The sequence below is a fragment of the Varanus komodoensis genome, unplaced genomic scaffold, assembly GCF_004798865.1.
Source record: "Varanus komodoensis strain SLA01 unplaced genomic scaffold, ASM479886v1 scaffold4, whole genome shotgun sequence".
NCBI lineage: Eukaryota > Metazoa > Chordata > Lepidosauria > Squamata > Varanidae > Varanus > Varanus komodoensis.
In genome coordinates this window covers 49,964,677-49,983,612 of record NW_025335941.1, presented here as the reverse complement: position 1 = coordinate 49,983,612, position 18,936 = coordinate 49,964,677, and the positions used below count along the sequence as shown (strand labels likewise).

At 40.2% G+C, this 18,936-nt stretch overlaps 1 protein-coding gene across 1 annotated transcript in view; it reads left to right on the top strand.

Annotated features, from left to right (window-relative positions):
• Positions 1-18,421, top strand: part of DDX10 (DEAD-box helicase 10) — a 176,044-nt gene extending 157,623 nt beyond the window's left edge. The window contains exons 17-18 of the mRNA XM_044441435.1: positions 6,446-6,564; positions 17,725-18,421. Of these exons, the coding sequence (XP_044297370.1) occupies positions 6,446-6,564; positions 17,725-17,899 (294 nt within the window). The 3' untranslated portion in view covers positions 17,900-18,421. The remainder of the gene's footprint in view (positions 1-6,445; positions 6,565-17,724) is intronic.
• The last annotated feature ends 515 nt before the right edge of the window (positions 18,422-18,936 follow it).

The window sequence follows — 18,936 nt, the reverse complement described above, 5'->3', positions numbered from 1 at the left end:
GCGTGACTACTGTGAACTTAAATGTGATGAAAGGGTGTGTCAGATAACAATGTAGATATGTCAAGTACATTTTGTATAATAGGGAAGAAGCAGCTCTGGATTGTTGTTGCTCCTTTTCTCTTTTAGAAGGAAAGAATTTCTGTGTGAGTTTCCATGTCTTCACATGGTTAGATTTGCCATCGTATCTCCCTAAGCTTTCTGAACCTCTTTTTTTGTGAGGCACAGATGCTAAAGCTTTGGTCTTTTTTTCCTACATCCTTGTATTTTACTATAATGTAAATAGGGTTCTAGTTGTCCTGTTAGAGTGATAGACTAGGGCTTGGGAGATGTGAGTTCTAGTCCCCCATAAAGCTGACCAGTTGATTTTAGACCATTCAATCTAATCTTCCTCATAGGGGTGTTGTGAGGATAAGCTAGAAGGAAGAACCTTCTAAGCTGCCTTGGGTTCCTTGCAAGAGGAGTAAAGGTGAGGTATAAATTAATAATTTGTTGTTGTTATCTGCTGTCAAGTCATTTCAGATTTATGGCAACCCTTTGAGTAAATGCCTTTCAGAATTTCCTGTTCTTCACGGGATACTCAGGCTATGGCTTCATTTATAGAGTCAATTCATGTAAGGCTTTATTATCCTAAGCATATTTACTTAAATGTAGACTCTATTGAAAGCAGTATAAATGAGTTTTCAACCAGGATGTTAAAGTTATGAAAGTTTTGCGTTACAAAATGAAAGTCTCTTGAAATTCATAGTAATGTGAATTCATTCTTTAACAGAACTGCATGAATTCTTCACCCTCTTTGGCTTTTCGATTGAAATTAATGTGTTTTGAGGAAGCCAGAAATATATGAATTTCTGCCCTTAAATATATGAATTTTCACCTTTATATGAAGGTGAAGACTTAAATATATGAATGTTCACCTTTTGTATATTGAAACTTTTCACTGCCAGCCACTGACCTCATTTGCTGGTGCATTAGTTCCATCCCCCGATACACACCTTTTTAGATGGCTTCTTTCTTCTGAGAAAAGTAATCTCAGCCAGTCAAGGATCACATATTGAGTGTAATTATATCATTGTGCTACATATCAAATCAAATTTGCCTATTTGCCCATCTCATCAGTAGCAAGTTAAAAATATTCAAAATTAAAGCATCATTTCCTCAGCTAGTCAAATAGCTGATCTTAGCTAATGTGGTCTCCAACCTTCAGAGACATGGGGACCTCATTAGAATGCACAATGCCTAAAGAAGGCCACATCTTAAATAAAATGTAACAAAATTCTTAACCTGCGGATTTTGATCAAAAGTAAACATTCAGAGGTCAGTTAAGACATGTTAACTTGATTGCATTCCATTTTGAAACAATATTTTACAATGGAATCCTTTTATGTAGCTATGCATACTTATAAGCCTAGTCAGTGTGATTTTTGTGGCTGTTTTCAGTTAGCCTAAGCATTAATGTCCAAGTCCAAGTGACAGACACCCACAAAATAACATGTATATGTAAATCTTGACCTACACTTGGATTTCACAATTTTCATCTTGGAAAAAAAGTTCATTCACAGATTTATGTGGTTCCAAAGACTGTAAACAAGCCTGTAGCAAATTTCATTAGGTTGATAAATACATCAGGTAGACCTCAATAGAAATCTAAGAGACTATTTTATCTGTAAATATCTCTGAAATGAAACTTTTTTCCAACTGAAAAAATTTGCTTGCAACTTCCGGTGCAACTTCAAAATGAATTTGAATCATTCTTATTTCCTTTCTGTGCTTACGGCAATCAGTGAATCTGTTCTGGTATTCCACCTGCAGTAGGTTCAGTGCTTTGATGCGTTTTTCAACATTGAATGGTAAATTCCCATCCTTCTCAAATTTTAGTTCACTGCAGATTAGAAGTTTGAAAAGTTACTTTCACTAACTTGCTTCACAAAAATGTTTAGTTTTGCTTCAAACGTTTTCAATTCAAAATACATGTCTCTCACACAAGCTTTCCTTTTCCCTGCAATCTTAGATTCACTGTGTTCAGACGCTCTGTGATATCATTAAGAAATCCCTAACCTTTTTCCTTTCTCCTTGAGAAAAACACCTTTTATCCCTTTTGCAAAAATACCAGACCTTTTACTCTCAGTTTCTCACCTTTTTTTCTTGCAAAAACAGGCCAGACATCTCCACACAGCTATTTTATCTTCCTTACATATATGTAGCCTTCAACATGCTAATCCTTGGAGAAGGGAAGTGAAAAAGCGAAGTGGTACAGGTACTTGAGCTCTTCTGGCTAACAAAGCACCTGGGATGGCCAAAATGCTAGTATGGAGGATAAGACCAAGAGGGGGCTGGCAGAAGGAACAATGTTGCTATTGTGTTTTTGTAAGAAAGGGACAGGAAAAACAGCAGTAGATGGTATCTCATGAGGCTGGAAGAACAGTGTGGGGTTGAGAGAAAATGCCTTGAGGGTGAAAGCAGTAAACAATCAGGTTGGAGGGCAGCACAGAAAGAGCTTTGGAGCCGCAGGTTAGAGGCCTCTCATATAGTGAATATGATAACACTGTTGAGTGCAACTAAAGCTTACTTAGGGGTAGTGCTTGAAAAACCATTGGAGAGATGCACTTACTGTGCAATGATCGTATAGTGTATTAGTACTTCTGTCTGTTAGTACTAGTATATTATAAATATATATTGTTGTCATTATTATTAATAGCCAACCACTACTTTTTCTGTGAGGTATTTAATGATGATTTAACAGTTATGGTATTTAATTTTGTTAAATTTATTCTTAAAATATCATCAGCATTGTAGATGATGCTTTGCATAAAAGATATAAGCTGCAGCCCTATTGTCCTTTCAATTTAAATTTCAACAATGGAGAAGAATATAGAAGGAATATGGAGAAAGAATCAAAGATTGTGAAAAATGGTTGCTTGCAAAAGCAGTTACTTGTTGCTAAATTTTATTACAGTTGACATTCAGGATGAACAGCGGTAGTGGTGCAGATACACATTAAGTCTCTAGGGAATATTAAAAGTAGGTATTTAAAAGTCGATCCTGAACCCTCGTCAGGAGTCAAATAGAAATGAAAAGTACACATTTGACTTTAAAAAGAAAAATCCAATAGAAGAGGATAAAATCATCCTCAGAATGTATTCTCTTTTGGGTGCAAATGCTGCCTCTGTGCGGCTTCTGCAATTCAATCTATTATGACTTATTCGCTTTGTAGTTTACTCGGTAATAATCTGCACTCAGCCATGAAGCTAGCTCACTGGGTGATCTTGGACCTGTACACTATCTCTTACCCTAACCTTGGAGAAGGGTGAGAGAAAATAATAATGACAGATCAGCAATCTATTTCTTTAAATGCATTTAAGGTGTATATATTAATATTTTAGATTTTATGTGCTTATGAATTTAGGAGCACCCCTTGACCTAATATCAACAATTAACGGCAACAGCTATAGATGACTTCAGAGATGTAGACAAATGGTTGAGAAAGAAAATAAAGTGATGGCATGCTGAAAGCCAGAATAAGGACATGGTCCAATGAGCTTTCCAAACTCAGAGAATTATAGGCATCCTCTGAAAATCAGGACTGTGGAGAAGAAGGTTCCACCTGCCCTCCTCACTCCCTGGAAATGCTTAGACAGCTGATTTTGGCTCTCTATGTGGGGTCCTTCATAGGAGAAGAGAAGAAGTCTTAGGTGGTGCTGAGACATGGCATCTTGGTGCTGCCAGTCACCTCCTCTCCCCCAACCCAGTAATGTCCCTGAAAGCATTCTCTGAAACATTTCTCATGCTTCTTTCCACACCAGCTGTGAGAGGCATGAGAGGGATCCTCATTCCAATTCCAAGCTAAGAGGTGGTAGCAATTTTCTGGGGAGTCCTACCACCATTTAGATGTTGCTTGGCAGGTATAGGATTGCCCTGTATGGATGAAATCTTAGAATACCATCTGGCAGACCCATTGAATTCAGTAGGACTTATTTCTCAGTTGCCGTTTATAGGATTTTGTAAAAAGCATTACACTCTGATTTGCTGTTAGCCACATTTTGAACAATTATTTTATTAATTGGTTGAGCCAGGGTTTTCCTGCTGGATCCAGGGATGATTTTCCTCTTTTAATGATGCCTCCACATTGTTTAGTTTCTGGAGTCTATATTTTTAAAAAAGGATTGAGTTTTATTGTTCAGTATATTCATTAAGTCTCAATTTATTAATTGATTTTATGTTTAAGTTATGAATTAGAAGTTTGCTTTAAAAGTTTAGGGGGTAGATGCAGATAAGCTTCCAAACTCAGAAGCTTAAGTGTATTCTGCATTCAGAATGAAGCAGAGTGGTGACAATCTCCAACATTCATTCCAGGAAAGGGCAGGGAAAGAGGCTGGGATGCTGATTGAAATTGGCATAAATCTACAGCACCAGCTTCCTCCCCTTCCAACCCATCCAGCACATCCCCCTCCAGGCCCCATTACAACCCTGGTGGGGTGGGGGAAAGCACCCTTTGTTTTCTGAACTGGCTACAAGAAGACTTGGGAAACTGAGCACTGAGTTCGGAGGACCTCAGTGCTCCAACTTCGATGCATCCTGTGGCTTCTCAGGCAGTGTTAGGAAGCCATAGGACTGGGAGTTTGTTGTAGTGTTCTTATTGTTAAGTAATATTTCATATGGTTGTCTTTCATTTGTTTGTTTCTTTCATTTTTATATTACCCCATAGTGGAAGCTCTCTGGATGGTTTACAACAGTACACTCTGTACTAATATATAGTTATTAGTAGTTGGCAGTAGAAATGAATCCAGCTCTGCTATTAGTGATAACTAAGAGCCATGGCTTACATTTATTTGTTATATATTATGAGAAAATGTTCCAGTCTCAAAACAGACTTTGATACCTGTATATAACAAGCCTGATTCCTCCCTTTATTGTTATTTCCCTGTGACCTTTTAAATACTACCATGGAGTTGCATTGGAAAGCAATAAGGGTCTCCCACAGAGGCATCCAAGGCATATTTTCCTCTTTGTCATCTTGCAGACTCCCTGACTCAAAAGGTCAATAAGATAGGCTTCACTAGGAAACACATACAATTACTATATTGCTGAAGTAGTGTCCTTGCATCCAAATGCAATGCATGCTTAAAAAATGAAATGGAAAAAAGCAACAACCATTCAAGGAGGGCAGAAAGAAAATAAAGTTCATTAAGCTTTGTAAAATATATCAGAGGTGAAGGCCATTGGAAAGATATAAGTCGTGTGAAAAAAAAAAACTTTCTCTTGAAATAGTTAAAGAAAAAAAGTAGAGGAACACCCTTCTTTTAAAAATTAGAATATACCAGCAAAATGCCCATCATTACAATCAGTGGGGTGAATTCAGAGTGAAGTCTAGTTTATTTTAAAGCGCTCTGGGAGGACACATTATGGCTTTACTGATTCTGCACAGAGAACCACATGCAGCACGAAGGATTTCAGTCAGCAGGGCCAAGCAGCACTTTAATTCTTAATAATGGAAAGAATAGTAAGAAAAAATTAAAAGGGTGTAAACAAGTATATTCATGGAGTGGGCTAAACCTCCTTTCTCCCTCTGGCTGCCCCAGTCTTAGGAACATACGAAGCTGCATACCCCTGTCCATCTTGCCCAATATCACCTGCTGGATTTGGCAATGGCTTTCTGGCATATCAGGAATTTTACCATGCCAAGGGCTTCCTTCACCTTTCAGTTCCTTGCTTTTGGGAACCCTTTCCAGCATTCTGGTCATCAGCTGCTTCTCATAGTGCCTGTTTCCTTTAGTGCCTGTATTTATTCCTCAAGCAATGCAACATTAGTGAACCAGAGGCTTCACTGCCAAAAGCACCATACAATATAAAGAAGCACTCAATAAATATTGGGTACTATTCTCCAGTCCCAGTTCAATAATTCACTTTTGCTTTTAGACTTGTGTATAGTAGAGTAATTACCTGTCTGCTTGCTGTGTAAGTGAGCATTTATAAGGGTACAGCCATCATACCTAAATTGCATTGAAACCTGCTTTCAAATAAGGTGTCCTGATGTAGAGATGATCATTGCCTTATCCAAAGGTTGTTCTCTCAGTAGAGTACTCTTCTAATGGTGGTGCTGGCAGAGGCTCTTCCAGATAGAGATAGCAGCTTCAGAAAAGCTATTCTTATCAGATTGCAGTAGGAGATGAAAGGATTAAGCCCCTGTCCCACTTTGCTGTGTCCCCAGTAATGGTCGAGCATCTTTCCTAGTGCCTGCTATTTGCGCTCGCACTCCCTCCCTCCCTCCCTCCCTCCCCCCCTCCCTCCCTCCCTCTCTCTGTGTGTGTGTGTGTGTGTGTGTGTGTGTGTGTGTGTGTGTGTAAATAATACTATATGTATATGACTGACAGCAAGGGATTGTACACCTTGAGAGTTTTGGGAACATGAAATACAGAAATGTTTAACTCTGTACAATTTCTTTACACAGGAGGAAAATGTAGCTTTTCTGGATCACAGTGAAAGTGAGGATGAATTTGATCCAAGCACCCTTCCAGATCCTGATAGATGCAGAGGTTCTGACCAAGAGGCTGATTCTGAAAGTTGTGGGTATGTGTCTTTTTTTCTCTTTTTAATACTTGTCCCCTCTCCTCATCTTTCTAAAATCGTAAGCATGGGACAGAGGGGCAATGAAAGGCTCTTTCTGCTAATCTCAGATTAACCAGTGATCTAGGGTTCTTTTTTCTAGCCACATTTGCTGCCATGCACATCCTCATGAGAAAATGAAAATGGAAGAGGGCAACCTGTGTACACTGTGGCATTTGAGCCTCAGAGAGTTTGTGCAACATAGACTGTGTACCCTTGAGGGGAAATCTAAAAACAAACAAACAAATAGCCAATCAAAAGGGTGTGTGGAGGAAAATCCAGGGCTTTGGATTTGACAGTTCCTCTAGCTTGGATCCTCCTGCCCCTCTCCCACTGAATTGCCATCTGCCATACCACAGTATTGGATGTTGCTCGGTTTTTTCCCACTTAAAAGACTTACAGCCTTTGTTTTGATTTTGCATTTTGCATTATATTTTATTGTGCCATTTTGTTAAGTGCTTAGTGGTTGCTTTTCCTTGCCCAGGATTTTCAGGGATTCTCATACCGTGCTGAGACAACTAGTTTTATTGAAGTATTTAATAAATATTAAGAATGTAGTATTTTTTCTGCCTTACCATGGAGATACATATAGAGGAGTTCCATGCTGTCATTTTTTATTTATTTCTGTGACTGGTAGCAAGGAATTATCAGTGGACTCCATGTGCTTGAGAAATTTGTTGCTACGAGAGCTCACTGGAGTTGCCGACCAGCTTCAGGGCACAGCATAAAACACTTTTGGCTGGCCAGATTATTGATTAACTGTATAAGAGGAAGGAGGGAGTCCACCACAAGTATCTCTGCTGCAGACATAGTTTGGCTTCTCTGTAATAGTCATAACTGGTTCACACATTGCTTTTTCTGAGTCAGGAGGCATCAAGTGGTATCCAGACTTCTTTGGGTGAAAGTTTGATCAGGTACATAGAAAAATCCAGTCTTCCATTATTTTCACAAAGCTGAGGACTTTATTTTGGAAAGATTTGGTTCTCTGGTCTGCAAATAAGAAAGAAGGTCTATATATGATATGAAAATGAGGGATTACCGTGTATTCTACAGACCATCTTGACAGCTGAACTGACAGACCAACAATACCAGCAGTTTCATTGCCAGTTTAAGCCATCAATCTTGCCCTTCCCAGCCTTGGCCTTAGTGGCAAATATTCAAGTGCGAGCATGCATCATGACGGTCTCCACTGCCAAAAAGAGCCCAGAAATTCAGGCAGCTGTTTTCATCCCTGTCAACAAGCCAGTTTTAGTAGTTCTCATTTCCACCAGGAGCAGATTCTTGAAAAGGCTAATGGGCCTTAATTGCTCATTCCAGCCCAAGCACTTTGCATCACCACAAGGAACAATGAATTATTGTTTTTAAAATTTCTTGCTTCCCCACCCCACCATCCCAACAGATACTGTGAGAATTAGAAGGAATAGGAGATTCTGAGGGCAGCTTGATGGTAGATGACTCAGTATCCCGGTTCATCAAAAGTGCCAGTCCTGTATTCCTGCAAGCTCTGGCACCACTACACTACTGGTCTCCTCCTCCTCCAATTTGAGGAAAAGTAATAAAGCTTTCTGCAGAAGCATGCCTGAATCCAAGATAATCCTGCATGTCTCCATTTTGCCCAATATCTTCTCCATAATGCCCCCTTCCCTATCTAAATGTGCCAAGGTTAGAGGAAGCAACAGATACGGCTCTACAGGATTGTTAGTAGCAGCAATATTCTGCTATACCTGAATGCTATCATAAGTATGCACAATAGAACCTGAGCTGTTGAAAATATAGTTCCCAAGCACCTATTATTCCAGGGCACCAGGTTAGGAATTAAATGTCTGCTGAAAGATGAAGGTTTGAACCTGGTGTCGAAAGCATATACATATGCCAAGCAAATCTCCCTGGGAAGGGCATTCCACAGATGGGGACCAGCACAGAGAATGTTCTTTCCCCGGTAACCTTCACACCATTATGGGTAATGACACCCATGGTGCCATCTGAAGAGAAGCCTCTGAAGATGGTATTACCATTTGTGGTAGGTTTAAGTGTGTGGTAGGTTTAAAATTGAATGTGTTTTTCAATTAACCGGTAGGAGTATGTATCAACAGTGTAAGTTAACACACAGAGGGAGAAAGGGAGAGTGAAGGAGGGAGCAGGGGAGAAGCAGTCCTGTATATGTATGGTCAACTGTATTAAGAGTTAAGGTTTGGAGCAGGGGTAGAGAGATTTGCAGGTTTTCCACTTTCTGGTCCTGTCCTGCTAACCCCCATGAATGTGGACGTTCGACTGTACAATCCTGCTTTTCACAATTGCCTGTAAATGAAGCTTCCCTTTGCCTATTCTTCCACCAAATGAGTAATTAAAGTCCAGACATGTAATATCAGATTTCGGTATATCTAGCAACAATTTATCACATTGCTGTTTAAGGCGATCATGATGTTAAATAGTTAATGAGGTGAAGAGTTTGCAGAGGGGCAATCAGGGCATAAAAACAGCAGCCCTAAATATTCATTAGGTACTCAAATTGAATTTTAACATATCTAATTCCTCAACCAATTTGTAAAGAAATGTTGAGTTAGAACAAAGTTCCATTACTATGAAACTATTATAAGCTAATTTCTTATGTATGGGACTATTCATCACATTATTTGTTTTCAAATGTGTACTCTGTGGAATGCACCTTTAATTTATCAGTGGTTTATTCATACCCCTGGTTTTTAGTAACTGGATGTTCTTCATGTCTCTGTGCATCACACATATGGGCCTCTGTAGTGGCACAAGGCCTAGATTGGAAGGGAACTTCTATAGTTTAGTGGTGCTGGCTTGGATCTCTTGGAAGCTGTAGGATTTAAGCATACTGTGCCCCTAATACTTACATTATAATACTGTTGCAAGATACTATGTGCTTTAGAGAAGCGGCACTTACATATTTTAAACTAAATAAATTGAACTCCATGGTTGTTTGGAAGAATGTAGATAGAAGGGGGTGATAGAAACAGAGACATGGCAAAGTGGACAGGAGAGGAAAAATATAGGAATAGTTAGAGATAGTTTCAGGGCTGATCACCATAGGCTGTTGAAGGACATTTTAATTTCATGCGCAGTAGAGAGGGCACAAACTGTGTAGCGGTGAATGATGGACAGTGCAGACAGCTTTGACAGCCACAGGTTCAGTGGACTGAAAAGATGTGTTTTAGTGCCTGAAGGAGGGAGAGATGAAGCTTTGGTAACCAAGCCAGTAAAAGATTACCTTTTGTCCTCATTATGAGTTAGGTTTATGTTCTATCATAGCTTGAGTTTGCTTTGACTGAGCTATCATTTTGAACACTGTTACATGCTATCCATGGGCTTTGTTAGTTTTAAAGGCTTTCTCTTATAGCTTGTAAAACAATGAGGTCTGTTGCTGGATGAAGGCAGCAGGTCATGATGCCTTTATGTAACATCTGGAGTCAGAATCAACACACCTTTAAAGACCAGCTGCAAGAAACAACAGTGGGGTGGGAGTTGCACCCCCTTTTCTGTTTAAACGTAGATAGGATTGTGTCTTTAGTCTTGGATACTAAGTTTACTTAAGGAGGTTCCACAGAAGGAAAGTTTCACATTGCCAGAGGCAAGGATGTACCTGCTCCCTGTTCTCCTTCGAAGCTGATCAAGACATAGCTCTTTGACTACAGTCTTTATTATGTTAAAGCAGGGCAGCTGTGCTGGCAGTATGATACAGAAGAGTATTGCAGAGGACATTATCAGAAGACATTGGTCAAGTCAGGAAGACCATTAATAATGGAGATTATCAAGAAGTTGATTCTAAACTGAATCCCCCTCTACCCTCTCCAACCAGAGATTGCTCTAGGTTCACAGAGATCCCTGCTGTTTATGGGCCAGAAAATAGAAATGCTAGATACTGTTCAATTGGTTGTTTCTCTTGAACTGACATGGGATGATGGGTTTGATTACAATGCATCCTTCCCTGTCTGGCCCTGCCTGTTCACAAGTGTTTTCCCCAGAACCAGAGGTAATCCGGTTCTCATTAGCTACTTGGCATATCTTAAGATAAACTGGCCTTGGTATTTCAGCTAAGAATTCTAACCTTGCCTCTCCTTCCAATTCAGATTCAAACTGTGAAGTAACCACCTTGAAATGCTGAATTTTTCACACATCCCCTTCTCTCCAGATAGCCACTTCTGTTCCTCCTATCCCCAAAGGTAGTTTACAGTAAGGCAAGCATCAGTTTACAAGCAACAGAAGCACAGAGCTTAACCCAGAGAATTAATTCAAAAATGTCTACAAAGCAAGATTTTCTACTTTCCTTCTGAAGGTGGTTTTACATGTTACAAGGGCAATATACTATGATTTACCATTGGGAACATGTTCAGCAGAGAGTTAATCCTAGTTCTGGTACTCTGGCAAGTAAACTTACATTACAGATATGTTTTCTAATGCATCAGTGGTGATTTCTTCAGCAGCCCAACTCAGCTTCTGTTGCCACCTGAAGCAGAACACCTGTGCCACTGCTTTACACCCATTCCATCCCTCCCCACTGCCATTGCTGTTTCATTGTACCCCTATCTTCTTGCACCCCCTTACCTGTCCCACTGCACTGGCTCTATGGAGAGCCACACTGCCAGAAGTTGTTATTTTCTAGGTCTTACAGGAGCTCAGCTGAGATTCTGGCTGAGTTCTTGCTGGAGTCCCTAAGCCTCTTCTACCAGCCACGAGGGTTGGCAGACAGATAGCAGCCACCTGTTCTAGAGAATCTTTCACTGCAGCGAATGCCGAGGCAGGAGAACAGTTGACAGGGCTTTCTAGAACACCCACTGGAAGTGGCTGCAGTGATGTTAGCAGTGGGGCAGGCAGTAAAGGAATTAACTGCTCTGCCACCTAATGTGGGCGCCTCATCCTGCTTCATGCATGGGCCAGCTCTGATCAACAGTAATCCACAGGAGCCCCAATGTTGCTGTGCAGACATCTGTCTCCACCCCCCCTTTCATTTCCCTCTGGCAATTCCTGTAATGTAGCATCACTCTGGGGCATTGTGGGAAATTAAAAAGGTTGCTTGCTGCTGCCATCAGCAACTTTTGTTGTGCACAGTGATCTCCATTTAATTATGTTTTGCTCATCCTAAGTCACTGTCCCTTGGTTAGTCCAAGTTAGTTTCCACTGGTGCTTTGAATTCTAAGGCACTTGAACCTGTAATGAATCTCAGATAGATTATTCTTTTCATTCTTGGTCGTTTTGTAAACCTCATTTTAGAAACTTTTTGATACATGTTCAGGAGAATGGCTGAAGAAGAGAATAACACAATGTGCCATGTATTTTCATTACCACTGCTGTGTGCAGTCAACATTCTGACACTGCTTGAGGAAGACGCAGTGCTGGGGCTTCCCAGAAGGGCCTGCATTAATTAATCTTCATTAGGATGCTTGCTGTGGCCTTGTCAATTAAAATGTATATGTGTGGTTTGCAGCCCAATGTCCTTGATTATCAAAATGCCAATTCTGAGGGACTGTTTCCTAAATTCACTGTTCAGTGCTTCTGTGCCAGAAGGCTGGTTTTCTTAACTAGGGATTTAAACTGCATGAAGCAAGATATCAGGCTAAGAAAGTGCATTACTAGTGTTAAATTTAAATGAGATTAACAGACTTAAGAAGAGCTGTACTTACAAGCAGTGCAGTGACCTACTGAAGAGCTGTGTCATCTGCCCTTGAAATCCTTCTCTTTATTTTCATGTGGGAAGGGCCCAGGCTGCCCTTACTCAGAGGCACTTGTGGTAAATTCCCATTGACTAGCAGAAATAGTGGCAGAAGGGCATCTGCTCAGTGTAGAGAAAGCCAAATGGAACATACAAAATCACCTTGAGTAAGACCAGTGGTCCAGCTTTCTCCATATTGTCTATGCTAGCAGCAGCCCCAAAGGTTTCAGGCAGAACTCTTTTCCAGTCTGCCTGGGAGATTCCAGGGAGACCCTCCATATGGAATGTCTATATGTAAACCAAGAATTAATGAGGGAACAATCGGAAACAGCATGACCCTCAAGATTGTGCTGAACTTCACTTCCCATCAGCCTTTGCCAGCATAGCTAATAAAAAGGAATTATGTGAATTGTATCCCCGACATTCAGATTGCTGCACATTCCTCCATCTGTGGAGCCCAAATTTTAATCCCTGGCAACTCCAGTGAAAAGACTTCCTGGTAGGATTGCTGGGAAAGATTTGTGCTGGAGCAAACAGTAGAAAGCTAGGTGAATAGCCAAAGTTCTATGAGCTGTTTACAGATAGTGTAAAGGTATTGGTATAAAGAAGCTCCATATGTTTATTTTGTTAGATTAGTTCAGGGGTAGGCAGAAAGTGGAAATCTAGATGTTTAAGACTTCAGCTCGCAGCATTCCTGACTGGTGGCCATGCTGGTAGAAGTTCCTGGGAGTTGTCCAAAATGCCCAGACCTCTGGAGATCTACCTCTTGTCCACCATGGGTTTAAATTGCACATTGATATTTCCAGGCTTTTTTGGACTCAGTCCTCATACCCATGTTGAATGGGAGGCTGCTGGAAACAAGCCTTGTGTAGTGTCTGTGCGAGAGAGAGTGATTGAGGACTGTTCACTGCATTCACAGAGGCTACATCAGCCTTCCCAATCTGGTGCCTTTCTCATCCAGCAAGAAAAGTCTAGGCTGCATCATATGGGACAGGGCCAGTTGTTGGTCTATGAGAGTTGATAATTACAGCTTTCACTGGCGTATCTTTCCTCTTCCTTTAGGGCAAAGTTGCCCTCAGCAAGGTGTAAGGAGAGGGCTCCCTTGGATGACACTAGCTGCAAGCCCTCTTTCTCCTTTTTCCAGTTCCTCTTTTGAATTTTTAATATCCACACATCCTTTCTTCTCCTGTTAAACATGCTCTCCTTAGCTGCTATCTTCTCAGCTCATCTAAACACTACCATGGCTGGGAATAATCAAGGTGCATACTAGCTCCATGTGTATGTACTTCCAGGACAAATCCATAATCATACCTTTTGATTGCCTCAGCTCATAAATATATTTCTCCAAAGCTTCAGATAACTTTTGGTGGAGTGAAAGAGGAACACATCTATTTGGTAGAAGGTTTTAAAACTAGTATATAGTGCCCTAAAGATTTTTTGTTTTATATTAGGCCCATTTCTAGGTATGGTACATATTTTGCTTTCATATTTTATGCTGTTATGTGTTTTATGTGTTTTCTTACTGTGGAAAAAAAGTTCTAAGCCCAACTTCAATCTGCTCTAATCCCTCTGGTTTAAAATCTACACCTGTAATAGAAGTAATTGGTTGGATTTAAATTGGATAAGAATTTTAACTTTAATTAACCTAATTTAGTATAATATAACTATATAAAACTAAATGTGGGTGCCCATTCCAAAATAATGTTTGCCTTACATCAAGGCACAATGTAAATACTGTTTTAAATAAGTAGTTAGAATATTATGATTTTTGTATGCATGATTTCTTATCCACCATTGTCATAGGTCTTGTGGCAAAAGCACTGAGTTCTTTGTTTACAATAACTCAGTGAAGATTGTAAGACTAATAACCTGTATAGAGCTTTGGCCATGGGATGGTATACAAATGAACTAAATTATAATAAGGACACTGAGAAAAGGGCATTTGAGCTCATGTGCAAATCAGTTATTACAGCCCAGCCTTCTTCAGTTTGATATTCTCCTGATTCTTTGGACTACAGCTTCCACAATTTCTGACCATGAGCCATACCATGATGGCTTCTTAAGCAGCCTGTAATTGTGTGAATTGAAATAAACCAAGATGAGATGCAGTGATTGTATGAACCTGTTCAGTGAGTTGTTAAAGTAGACCCATTGAAGTCATGGAATTTCAGTTAGTCCTCACTTAACTTCCTAGAATCATAGAATAGTAGTGTTGGAAGAGGCCCTGAAGCCATTGGGTCCTACCCCCTGCTGTTGCAGGACACCAATTTACACCATCAATGACTACCTAATCACAACAAGACTGGAACCAATCCAATATATACACTAAAATACACGCGCATGCACTGAACAGTGTTAATGTACTGATACATTGGTAATGTATTAATAGTACTTTTCTAGTCAGTTGCAATAAAGATGGGGTACTGTACTCGGGTGGATCTTTCTCCAACTTTAGAACAATTGTTTCTTCAATTTAATGGACAGGTACAGGATGACAGTATGTTGTCTTGTTGACAAAGGCAGCACAGGTAGGCAGAACATACGGATGGTGCACCTGCAATCTCACTGCAAAACAGGCAGGTCTAATTTTATCTAACTTGACAGAGACAGCAGAAATGAAAATATTTTCTATCTTATTTATTTGAAGATGCTGACACTGCATAGCAGATTCATTTCTTAATATGCCACATTATTATTCTTGTGTTGCTTTTTTCATGCTACTTTTTCATGCTTTTCTTTCCTAATAGTAGGCACTACGGCCCCTACAGTTATAATTGCTCCTACAGTTATAAACAAAGCTGACCTAAACCATACCAAATGCTGTTCTTGCGAGACAAGGTATAAATCTGTTTTAGATGCTCCTGCTCTTTAAAACATGTAGGAAAATGATAAAAGCCAAAGTTAAAAATTACCTGTACTTTCACACACAAGTGGGTGGTTTTCAGCTCAGCTTGAAAGAGAGATGCCCAGGATGATTTCATAACCTGAGGATTTTGAAAAATTATCCATCTGGTAGTGAGTAGTTGCTGTCCTAAAATCTGGAGCAAATTTAACCAGCTGCCTACCATCTGATACACCGTTTTCCCTGAGTTTAATGAATTCTTACAACAGAAAAAGTCTTAATACAGAATCATTTTCTTTCTGCTTTGTTGACATACCTTGGCAGACATTAGCTTTGCCAAAGTATTGGAAAACAATTACTTTTACAGCCTCTTTAGCTGTTGTGCACTATGCATACTGCCCATTCGGTCCACCAAACATCTGAATATAGGATAGTATATTCTTCAAAATGGATAGTATATTCTTCAAAAATTGATAAAACTTTTCTTTAACTATACTTTCCCTGCTGTAACCATCATGTGGCCTTCAGTCTTTTTGTCTCCACATGATTTTTTCCCCAAAAATGCTCTGTGTGTGTGTGTATGTGTAAGGTATGAGAACAATTCAAAGGGAGCGATAGAATATGGGGCAGATTATGGAATTATCAGGAAGTAATTAGGGCATGAAAAACCATTAAGAGTCTTGGGAAGAGCAACTCTCTATTAATTTTCCAAAGCTCCTTCCAAGCAGTAGTAGCAGAACTTGTTCTTATTAATATACCATCCGATAGCCAGAGTTCACTGGGCAACATACCAGTTTGAAGGTACATCTATTTAACCATAAGAAATACTCATTTAAGGTGCAGCCCAAATTCCTTAAACTCTGAGTGTGCCTCAGCCTCCAGTTTCCATTTAAACATGCATAGGATTGCACTCGTAGGCTATAATTCTGTATAGACTTATCCAGCAGGACTTAGTATAACTTACGTCCAAAGAAGTGTGCCTGGGATTGCATTGCTAGGCTCGAAGCAAGGACAAGTTAGTAGTGGCCAAGTATCACTGAAAGGAATGGAACTTACTAGAGTAGGACCTTTAGCACAATTTTAGGCATGTTTGCTTAGAACCGAGGCCACTGTACACAGTGGAACTTACTCTGAGGTAAGTGTGCATGCAATTACATTTGTGAGTATATTAGCTTTATGCAATAAACTATGCATATTTGTATTTCACCACTGGACCATCACAAGAGAGAATTATCTTAACAAAGAGTATGGGCTGTGGAAAAGCCTTATTAACATCGAAAAAGTTTTTGTATCCGGTTGCCCTTTTAGAACCAACCATGGTGTCAGATTAAATTGCATGGGCTAGATTTTTTTGCCCTGGAATTTTGTTTGAACTTCGATACTTTTGCCTTCACTAGGGGCTGTATAAAGCCAGTATACCTGCAAAGCAAAGAGCAACACTAAAATAATTTGGCTTTTATCTAGAGTTGGCTTTCTGAAACTGAACTGGACAGCTGAAAGCAGGCCATTGGAGGTATTCTTCCTTTAGAGCGTCATCAAAGGTGATGGCTCCATCATAGCCAGGCCTACTTCAAGGAAAGGGTCTCAGCAGCTCCACCCAGTGTGGCAGGAGCTTCTGGAAATAGAAGCTCAGAACATTTTGAGACTGACCTTCCGTCATCCCTGCTTTAGGCAAATGGTAAATGGTTGTGTTGTGGAACTGACAGAGAAGGAGGAGGGGGAGGAGGAGAAAGCTGCCACTGCAGCAAAGTAAACAAGGGACAAATTCCCATCATCATTGGGATGCCCCATCCCAAGTTTCAAGCTGGAAACCTTAGCTGAGCACAAAATGAAATTTACTTACATAGTTTTAAAGTGGTGTGCATGTGTGGAATAGGCAAATTCATGGGTCCCTATGACAATTAGCTTCTATGGCTGCTTGGAACCCCTCTGCTTACAAGCCACATGCCACTAAAAGTGGGTTGCTTTGTGGACCTTCTCAGTGCAAGGAGGCTTGGTGCATGCAGTCCAGCAGGGGTGTTTTAGGCTGGGTTTGTAAAAATGAGGTAGATAATGAACATTTGAATGCATATGTGACACATATATGTCTTTGCTAAAACGCACCACTTTTTCTGTCTTGTGAACTGCAAGAGGGAGGGTATCCTATTTCGGGGAATGGGCATCCCCCTGCACTGCACTCAACGGGAGCAAACTAGGATTTGGGCAGAGGGTGGTACACACAGCTCTGCCTTCCAGTACCCCACAGTCCCTGTCATTTGCTGCCAGAAGCAGCTGTCTGTTTCTGCACAATGGTAGGACTGGCCCTGAGGAATAGTACATTAGTCTGGGTTTGTAATGGCTAATTGCATATTTGCCTTGGTTAGTGAATCAGTCTCAGCTTTCAGCTTTCTTCCAATAGAGGCATTTTTCAATATAAACCACCAGTGCATGAACACATTTTTCTGATTTAGAGCCTGAGTTCATCGGACCATCATTTTCTTTTCCAGAACCATCACTTTGTTTGGCTCTTACCTGTGCATTTACCTGCCTTGTTTAAACTGAATATGCTTGTGTGCTGCTTGATTGATTTCAGTGGATGTATTAAAAAGTAACTGATTTATTTTGACAGTGAGCTTGGGATGGAAAAGCAACATTTTGGCAGAAGCACATCTGCAGAGGAAAGAGCACCAAAAAGAAAGAAGATGAAACTTAATCAAGAGGATTCTTTTGCACCGTTAGATACAGGCCTTTCCCTTGCAGAAGATGAAGCTCTGGTATTGCATCTGCTCAACAGTCAAAGATAAAAAATCCCTCTCATTCTGGTATCCAATCCAGAACTGAGTGTTTCTGTTACTTTCAGGGCTTCCACTGGGAACTGTTAATCTCCCTCATGCAAGCTGTGCATCCTACTTGCATTAGCCATGGGTGGGGGGTGGGGGGAACCCGTGCAGCAGCCCTGTTGGATACTGCCCAAAGATAGTAGGCCAGCTAGGTTCCAGCAAATTTCATTACGAATGCCTGAAATCATGGCATTTCCTGGGGAAGGCTCGCAACCAAATTGGTTGATTGGTTATCCCCATTTTTGGATACAACCCAACAGCATCCCAACCTTTGATGACTCTTCAGAGATGGAAGAAATTGTTGTAATGTGTATTATTTTTTAGTATAACCAAGCAAATGAATCTTCCCTATCTTGATTAACTTTGTTCCAAAGCAAAGTGGCTATAAAACAGCTTTATGAATAAATACTTAATATGTGTTCATAATTATAATAAATTATAATGGATGCACATTTTTTCCAAAATAAAATCCAATGTTTGCCTCAATATTATGATTCGAGTTTTCATTTGAAATTTGGTGATAATGCTTATCCTTGCTCTTCAGCCAAGTATCACAGCACTAATGTCATTTATGCCAAAGCCAAAAACGCACTGTGTTCTGGGCACTTTCAGACAAAGTGTTTGTTGTGCAATCACAACAAACTGCCTTATTCACAGAATTTTATAGAAGGTCCAGATGGCATTGTGATCCATTTGTATTTGGCCCATGTTTTTCCACTACTGCATCTATTTGGTTTAACCACAAAAAACCTGTTAAAAACATCAGTTTTTCAGCAAATGTGTATAGGAGCATGTGCAATTGAGGCAAGGTGGCAAGAAGTGTGCTTGGGAAGGTGGATTATGTATTGGGAACATCCTTGTATTTTCACTTGCTGTGCATTTCCAGTTGCAGAATTGACTTCCGTATTTCTAAAGTAGAGAGGGGAGCAAATTGGGATATGACACACATCTTCCCAATTTCAATTGCTGCCTATCTTTCTCCCTTTGAAGAAATAATATTC